This window comes from Pipistrellus kuhlii, unplaced genomic scaffold (genome assembly GCF_014108245.1).
Source record: "Pipistrellus kuhlii isolate mPipKuh1 unplaced genomic scaffold, mPipKuh1.p scaffold_m20_p_137, whole genome shotgun sequence".
NCBI classification, from domain to species: domain Eukaryota; kingdom Metazoa; phylum Chordata; class Mammalia; order Chiroptera; family Vespertilionidae; genus Pipistrellus; species Pipistrellus kuhlii.
In genome coordinates this window covers 167,303-175,601 of record NW_023425446.1, presented here as the reverse complement: position 1 = coordinate 175,601, position 8,299 = coordinate 167,303, and the positions used below count along the sequence as shown (strand labels likewise).

General features: G+C 66.1%; 2 protein-coding genes across 16 annotated transcripts in view; both read left to right on the top strand.

Annotated features, from left to right (window-relative positions):
* The first annotated feature begins 537 nt into the window (after positions 1-537).
* On the top strand, positions 538-5,882 carry KLHL17 (kelch like family member 17). 7 transcript variants are annotated; one of them, XM_045581202.1, is made up of 12 exons: positions 538-803; positions 1,463-1,719; positions 1,801-1,922; positions 2,033-2,254; positions 2,538-2,723; positions 2,938-3,151; positions 3,444-3,588; positions 3,670-3,837; positions 4,135-4,241; positions 4,344-4,417; positions 4,629-4,884; positions 5,046-5,882. In XM_045581202.1, the coding sequence occupies exons 1-12, from the start codon at positions 691-693 to the stop codon at positions 5,321-5,323; spliced, it is 2,142 nt and encodes a 713-aa protein (XP_045437158.1). In that variant the 5' UTR covers positions 538-690; the 3' UTR covers positions 5,324-5,882. The 7 variants fall into 7 exon arrangements, with proteins under 7 accessions (XP_045437158.1, XP_045437160.1, XP_045437159.1 ...); XM_045581204.1 differs by having other exon boundaries at positions 541-803; positions 2,607-2,723; XM_045581203.1 differs by having other exon boundaries at positions 542-803; positions 4,153-4,241.
* Positions 580-8,299, top strand: part of PLEKHN1 (pleckstrin homology domain containing N1) — a 13,312-nt gene continuing 5,592 nt past the window's right edge. For 7 of the 9 annotated variants that reach the window (XM_045581212.1, XM_045581211.1, XM_045581208.1 and 4 more), the window contains exons 1-2: positions 6,603-6,771; positions 6,856-6,958. In XM_045581212.1, coding sequence (XP_045437168.1) covers positions 6,689-6,771; positions 6,856-6,958 — 186 coding nt within the window. In that variant the 5' untranslated portion in view covers positions 6,603-6,688. Of the gene's footprint in view, positions 622-6,602; positions 6,772-6,855; positions 6,959-8,299 lie in introns of those variants that run through there. The other 2 variants (XM_045581207.1, XM_036436448.2) reach the window with 2 other exon arrangements.

Below are 8,299 nucleotides of genomic sequence, written 5' to 3'. Positions count from 1 at the left end.
GTGGAAAGCGCTCTTATTCAAGGCAGTTTGCCCGAATCCGCCGCAAGTACTATGCCTGGTACTTCAGTCCAGCGACTCCCCTCTGCTGTGAACGCACTGTGAACACTGTGCTAAGGCCACGGCCGCCGGGGGCGGGGGCGGGGACTGCCCCTTTCCGGTGCTGATGTGCAAAGGCCAGAGGCTGGAAGGCTGGAAGGTTGCCTTAAGGAAGGCTTGTGCCCTCCTTCCCGCCAGACCCCCACCGTGGATCCCACAGCCCCGGGGGGCGGGAGGCTCTGGTCAGACCCCTCGATCTAGCGCCCTGCTCCTCCAACCCCCACCCCGCAGCCCGCGCCCAGCTCGAGGTCTGGGGCTTGTGTGGGTGGTGGGGGCTTCTTGGATGGTTAGCGGGAGCGGCAGGCCGGGAAGCTTCTGGAATAGGAGCGGCAGACGCGGCCGGGGTGGGGCGGGCGCCTCCCGGAGGAGCGGGCGGGCGTGGCGCCGGGACGTGGAGAGGATTCGCGTTCCACGTTGCGCGCCCGCAGCCGCGGGAACGCGGGAGGCTGGGCGGGCGGCGCCGAGAAACAACGGCTGCGGCCGCGGCGGGAGCCGGAGACGCCGAGCAGCCGCCGCCGCCGCCGCGCCGCCCTCAGCGGTCCCGGCCGTTCGTCTGGGCGTCCTCCGCGGATCGCGGGTCCGGTGGCCGAGCCCATGCAGCCGCGCAGCGAGCGCCCGGCCGGCAGAACGCAGAGCCCGGAGCACGGCAGCCCGGGGCCGGGGCCCGAGGCGCCGCCGCCGCCGCCGCCGCCGCCGCAGCCGCCCGCGTGAGTGCGGGACCGGGGACCGCGGGCCTGCGGGCGCCTAGCGGGCCGGGGAGGAGAAGGGAGGGGCGCGCCGACCCGGCGGGCTGCCGTGAGGGGACGGCCCCCGGCGGTGGGTCCAGCTGCCCCTCCGCGTATCCACGCGCACCGCGGGGCCGGGGTCCCGGCGGCGGCTGCTCCCGGAGGCTCAGCCGCCCGCTGCCCTTGAGTCCCGGCCGCGCCGCTGTCTGCAGAAGGGGGGCGGGGGTAGGCTGGCCCGGCCAAGCCTTTGGAGGGTTCAGTGAGGTCACGCCTGGCCGGGGGGCTTAGGGGTCCGCTTCAGCCGCCTGAGCCACTGACCAGTTTCACTCCGGGCACTTCCTGTGCCCGCGGGGCTGCGGGCACCCGACTCCGATGGGGCGGGAAAGGCTCGCCATGGGCAGAGCGAAGCTGGTTCTGAGGAGGCCTGAGCACACGGGGTCTGGTGCCCAAGGAGGGCTGGGCAGAGCGGCTCTGCAGGCCCAACACCCCGACCTCAAGCGGGATGTGGGAGACTCCTGGAAGGGAGGGAGCAGATAGGCGAGCCTGGGCCGCAGGGGAGGTCCTTGCAGGTGCCAGGTATGGCCCTGGGGGAGGAGTGGCCTCCTGGTGCCCCGTCCTGACCTGGCACTGCCCGTCTGCAGCACCGAGGCCGAGCGTGCACGGGCCCGGCAGACCCGGCCCACAGCCCCCATGGAGGGCATGCAGCTGCTGAGCCGGGAGGGCCACACCGTGTCCCACAACTCCAAGCGGCACTACCATGATGCCTTCGTTGCCATGAGCCGCATGCGACAGCGTGGCCTCCTGTGTGACATCGTTTTGCACGTGGCCGCCAAGGAGATCCGAGCTCACAAGGTGGTGCTGGCCTCCTGCAGCCCCTACTTCCACGCCATGTTCACAAGCAAGTACCACCCCACCAGTGGGCACCAGGGGGCTCTTCCAGTCTCCCAGGGGGGACTGGCCTGACCCACCATCCCCACAGATGAGATGAGCGAGAGCCGCCAGACCCACGTGACGTTGCATGACATCGACCCTCAGGCCTTGGACCAACTGGTGCAGTTTGCATACACGGCTGAGATTGTGGTGGGCGAGGGCAACGTGCAGGTGAGGTGCTTTCCCCTCCCGACCTGTGTCCCACCTGGTCTCCTGCCTCAGCTGTCCTCACCTGTTTCTCTGTCGCTGCTCCCCGGCCTTCTGTCCCTCCTCACCCACAGACTCTGCTCCCTGCTGCCAGCCTTCTGCAGCTGAATGGCGTCCGTGACGCCTGCTGCAAGTTCCTGCTGAGTCAGCTTGACCCCTCCAACTGCCTGGGCATCCGGGGCTTTGCCGACACACACTCGTGCAGCGACCTGCTCAAGGCAGCACACAGGTACGTGCTGCAGCACTTCGTGGACGTGGCCAAGACCGAGGAGTTCATGCTGTTGCCACTAAAGCAGGTAACGTGCCAGCTGGGGTGCAGCGTGGGCCATGACCCAGTCCCTGGACCCCTGAAAGCACCCAGCCCTTGGACTCTTTGACCCCCATCATTTGGGCCCTAAAGGCCCAGGCCTCTGCCCCCTGACCCTTATTCCCAGCCCCACCCCCTGCCCCCATCTTCTGACCCCACCCAAGCCTTCTTTGCTCTGGGCCTGGGCACCCAGGAACTGGGTCTGTGGTTCCAGACCCCACTTGGCCCCTCCTCATAGGAACACTGGGCCCCCATTGGACTCTCCTTCCCAGGCATCATCAGGGCTCCGTGGGCCCCCAAGACCCTCCCCAGATTTCAGGTCTGAGGGTCCCTACCCCCAGGTGCTGGAACTGGTCTCTAGTGACAGCCTGAACGTGCCTTCAGAGGAAGACGTCTACCGTGCCGTCCTGAGCTGGGTCAAGCACGACGTGGATGCTCGGAGGCAGCACGTCCCGCGGGTGAGGCCAGCCCCGGGGCCGCTGTGTCAGGAGGGGATGCAGGGTCTGAGGACCTGGGTGCACCTGGGCTCCTCCATGTCCAGGGTGTTGCAGGCACATGTCTGGAGAAGTGTCCGGTGGACAGGTAGACAGGTGTCCGGGGGCTCTCACTGCTAGGAGGAAGTGTGCCCGTGGGTTCTGCCTGCTGCCTGACCATGGTACTCCTGCACCGCAGCTGATGAAGTGTGTGCGTCTGCCCCTGCTGAGCCGGGACTTCCTCCTGGGCCATGTGGATGCTGAGAGCTTGGTGAGGCACCACCCTGACTGCAAGGACCTGCTCATCGAGGCCCTCAAGTTCCACCTGCTGCCAGAGCAGAGAGGTGTCCTGGGCACAAGCCGCACTCGGCCCCGACGCTGTGAGGGTGCCGGCCCTGTGCTCTTCGCTGTGGGTATGCCCACCTGCTTGGTCCCCACATCCCTTCCCTCTCCCTTCACCTCTCTGTCTGGCCTTTTCTATCCGCGAGCCCAACACTAGCCCGTCCCACCTGTGCTGGTCACATCCTGCGCCCACCTACGCGGCTCCTCTGTCCACCTTTGGAGGGCCCCATGTGGTGCGACCCACTCAGATCCCTGTCCACACCCTTGGAGCCCCCATACCCTCCACCTTGAGCTGTGCCAGAGCCCCTCAGCCCATCACCTCCCTGAGCCCCTCATCCTGTCCCCTCCCCTCCCCCTCCCCAGGTGGCGGGAGCCTGTTCGCCATCCATGGCGACTGTGAGGCCTACGACACACGCACAGACCGTTGGCATGTGGTGGCCTCCATGTCCACACGCCGAGCCCGAGTGGGCGTGGCGGCAGTCGGGAACCGGTTGTACGCAGTGGGCGGGTAGGTGTGCAGGCTGCTCGTGGGTGAGGGCCCCTGTGTGTCCACTGGGCCAGCCCTGACCGGAGCGGACCCCTCTCCTAGTTACGACGGGACTTCAGATCTGGCCACCGTAGAGTCGTACGACCCTGTGACCAACACCTGGCAGCCCGAGGTGTCCATGGGCACGAGGCGCAGCTGCCTGGGTGTGGCTACCCTGCACGGGCTCCTGTACGCAGCCGGCGGCTACGATGGGGCCTCGTGCCTCAACAGGTAGTGGCGGGGTCGGGGCAGGGTGCTGGCTCTGCTGCATCGGGACTGCAGAGGTCATACTTCAAGGGGAGCAAAGCGGGATCCCGTCTGCCTCAAGTCCCCTAGGCCTGTTCTCTGTGCCAGCCACCAGTCCCTTCTGCTCCTGTCTGGGGTGGGCCCAGGTGGACACGGGCCCAAAAGCGCCCATGCACACCCAGCAGGCCCGCTTCCTGTTCCAGTGAGACTCTGGGGTCCGTCTCTGACCTCCCGTCCTCTGGGGGAGGGCAGCCCTGGTCTGCTACCGCTCGAGGCCAGCAGCGGTCCTGTTGTCCACAGTGCCGAGCGCTATGACCCCCTGACGGGAACGTGGACGTCCATCGCCGCCATGAGCACCCGCAGACGATATGTCCGTGTTGCTATGCTTGGTGGGTGACAGGGCTCGCTTGCTGTGTCGCCCACCCCTGCCTGCCCCATCCTGGAGACCCCACACACAGCAGGCAGGCCACGGTCATGTTGACTCTCTGCAGATGGCAACCTATATGCAGTGGGCGGTTACGACAGCTCCTCACACCTGGCCACTGTGGAGAAGTATGAGCCCCAGGTGCGAAACACCCCAATCGCAGGTGTTCCCCTCCCCAAGGGCTGTCTGAGGTCAGCACTCTGGCCACCCCCGCCCCCCAGAGCCTCAGACCTTTAGATCCATCCGCCCCCCCCCCCTCGTCCCACAGACACCTGGCCTGGAGGGGGCTGTGTGCTGTGCAGGTGGAGGGAGGCTGGTAGTAGGTATGCCCCAGCGGGTCCCCTCACCGCAGGCGAACACGTGGACGCCGGTGGCCTCCATGCTGAGCCGGCGCAGCTCGGCCGGCGTGGCGGTGCTGGAGGGAGCGCTCTACGTGGCTGGCGGCAACGACGGCACCAGCTGCCTCAACTCTGTGGAGAGATACAGTCCCAAGGCGGGTGCCTGGGAGAGTGTGGCGCCCATGAACATCCGAAGGTGTGCTGTGACACAGCCCGGGGGGGCCCCTGTCCCCCCACAGCCTGTTGGCCCCCTCAGAGACACCCTGTGCGGTATGGTCCCCCTCCCTGCCCAGGCTCAGCCCTAGTAATGCTCCCCACCCCGCACCTCCCAGCTCAAGGAGGCGCCTCCCACAGCCTGCGGCCCCACCCCAGAGGCTTCTGCCTTGGCCTGGGGCCCATCTGCGGTCTCACTCCCGGCTGTTCCGCCCCAGGAGCACCCACGACCTGGTGGCCATGGACGGCTGGCTGTATGCCGTGGGGGGCAACGACGGCAGCTCCAGCCTCAACTCCATCGAGAAGTACAACCCGAGGACCAACAAGTGGGTGTCTGCGTCCTGCATGTTCACGCGGCGCAGCAGCGTGGGCGTGGCCGTGCTGGAGCTGCTCAACTTCCCGCCCCCATCCTCGCCCACACTGTCCGTGTCGTCCACCAGCCTCTGACCCACGCGGGACTCGCAGAGGCTTGCCCACAGCCTCCCACATGCCTTAAGCCCCACAGGGGGCCCAGCGCCTCCCTGCCCTCACCCGTGCATCGGGGTTGGGCTCCCCACCAAGGACGTCCTGTACCGTCTGTCCACGTGTCCGTGTCCATTTATGTATGTGTGTTTATTTATGCGTGCGTTAATTTATTCAGTATTTATTGATGAGAGTAGTGCCACAGCTACCAGTTCATACGATTGCTCTGGAAATTTCTGTGTCTCTGGGACCAGGATGCCATTCGGGTGTCCTCCGGCCTCACTGGGGGTGGACACTCAAGGGATGTGGGTCAGGGCCAACTCGGATTCTGCAGACCTGGGGGGACCCAGGGGTAGATGCAGAACAGTGGGTGGGTGGGGGGGCCTTCTGAGCAGGTGCAGACCCCCAGCCTCCGCTTTGCACAGGCCCTGGCCTCACAGGGCAAGGCGTGCTGCAGGAGGCCTGCGGGGGAGGGGCTTCCTGCCTGTGGGCGTGGTGTCTCCAGGACCCTGCACTGAGCTGGCACCGCGAGTGCCACAGACCCCTCAGCAATATGAGCTGCCTTGGACAATAAACGTGTTCCTTGGGCTCTGGGCCTGTGTCCAGTGTGATCTCTGCCTTTTGGGGTTCTGTCTTGAGTGACCGGGAAGGTCTAGGGGTGGGTATACAGTTGGGCTAAGGAATGGCATTGGCATCTGGGGCCTCGGAGGTGGCACCATCAGGTCTAGCTGGGGCAGCGCTGCCATGTCCTGGACAAGAGGCTGACCCTGGCCCCTCAGCCTGGTCCTGTGTGGCCCCAGGTCCACCATGCCTGTCCCACATGCCTAGGAAGTCCATCCACAGCCTCCTTCCTTCCTGGATTCTGGTTAAGCCTGTGGGACCCTGACCTTGGTGCAGAGTGAGGCCTGAACCAAGGCAAGCGAGGGGGCGGGGGCGGGGGCGGGGTCCTGGCTTTCCCTTCCCTCACTTGGACTTCTCCAGCAAGCACATATCTCCCCCTCCACACCCCCGCTACAGTCACTGGTAACTCAGATTGGCGCTGAGGTGGAAACAGGATGGGTGCCTCGACGGGGTCCCTGTCTCCCAAGCTCTAGCCCCAGACACCCCAGCCAGGTTCAGGCAGGGCATGCGCTTGGAGGCCTGTCCTTTACAAGTGGGAGGCTGAGTTGGGGGCTCTGGGCTGGGCTGGGGAAGCCTCCCGGTACCGCCCAGGACTGCCTTCTTATGCAGAGGACCCAGGGCTGAGGACGGAAAGGCTGGGCCCAGGTAGGAGCGACCTGCCCAGAGAGGCTCCACCCTCACTGTGTCAGCCCCGCCCCAGGAGGTGGGGGCAAGAGGCTCAGGACTGAGGGACCCAGACCTGTCGCTCTGCTCACTAGGCCAGCCGCCACTGCTGCCCATGGGGAACAGCCACTGCGTGCCCCAGGCTTCCAGGAGGCTCAGGGCCTCCTTCTCCAGAAAGCCCTCGCTGAAGGGCAGCAGGTGAGGGGGCGCGGCTTGAGGCTGGGTCTCAGGGTCGCCTCTACTCGCCTGGGGCCAGGCTGTGAGCCCCTCCTTTGTCCGCAGAGAGGATGGCACCAGGAAGCTAGCCGGCCTGTTTGGCTCCGAGGCCAGTCCGGACGACGGGGACACCGCGGCCGACAAGATCTTCTGCTACATCCCGGGGACGGTGAGCAGAGGGCGTGTCCTGCGCTGTGCGGCCACCGGGGTGGGGCGGGGCGGGGGGGGGGGGGGGGGCGCGAGGGATCGTGTCTGCTCTGCCCGGGGGCCCCCAGGGGCAGCCCCGGGGGTGGGGGGGGGCGTCAAATCTAGAACCAGGTGAGGAAGTAGGAGCAGCCCCGCCCTAGAAGCTGGTCTGGCCGAAAGTCTGAGCTGAGAGCGAAACTGGGACCAACTCTGAGTCAGTGGGTGAGCAGTGCCGGCCCCAGCTGGGCGGGGGCGGGGCCTCTGAGAGGTGGCCCGGCTGCGAGCTCGGGGTCTGCAGCTGGGCGGGGACTGGCCAGCGTGTCCAGGCACCAAGCACATGTGTCTCTGAGCTGTTCTGTGTGGGCCTGGATGTTGTGTCCCTCCTGTGGATGTGAGTCCCACCCTGTCGGCTCCTTACTCTGAGTAAGGGGCTTGGGTGGCAGTGAGCCAGCCTCACACTTATTCCAGGACTCAGTTTCTTCCAAGGTGACCCCCAACAGCCAGCACCCACCACTACCCCCTCCCATAGCAATGCCCTGTGGGCCCTCACCCCCACTCCCAGGGCCGTACTGCAACGATTGGCACAGTTGAGCTGAAAATCACCCCGCCCTCTGCCCAGCCCCTGTCAGGGAGAGACACCCAGCGTCCCGATGACTGGCATGCGTCCTAGCTTGTGAGGGAAGTGACCCCCAAGTTGTCATTCCAGGAGAGGGTGTAGGAGAAACAGGTGTAACTGTGCCAGGGGCTTGGGCCAGGGCTCCGCCCTGCATGCCTCGATTGGTCCCTATGCTGGTGTGGGATTCCACCACCACCTTCTCAGTGTGTGCCCAGCAGGCTGGCCCCTCCATTCCCCCTGAGGTCCAGGGCTCCCTGGGGCAAGGACTGGCTTCCGCAACGTGCTCCCTCAGAGGGAGGGGGTCCCGCGTGGCCCCGCCTCGGGCCTTAGCTCCTGCTGTCCAGGCCCACACATTGTAGGGCTGGGTGGACTCCCCCCAGGTGTGACGGTTCTCTTGCCAGGACTGGGGGTGGCTGGACAGGGCACCGGCATGTTGTGTCAGGAGATGGGGCCCCAGAGAAGTCGGCTCTCCGTGGTAGCTTTGAGCTGACTCCTCCCTGGACCCTAAGGCTGAGTCCGGGCCACAGGGCCAGTTTCGCAGCCCTTCCTGCTCTGTGGCCTATTTTTCACAGTCCCATCCCGGCATCATTCCCCGAACTGGGTGTGGGTGCAGGAGGCCCCACCCAGAGGCAGGGAGGCTAGGAAGCTGCGCGTCTGTCTGTGCACATTCCTGGGCTTGTCTAAGTAAGGGGCGGCTTGGCTTGGCCA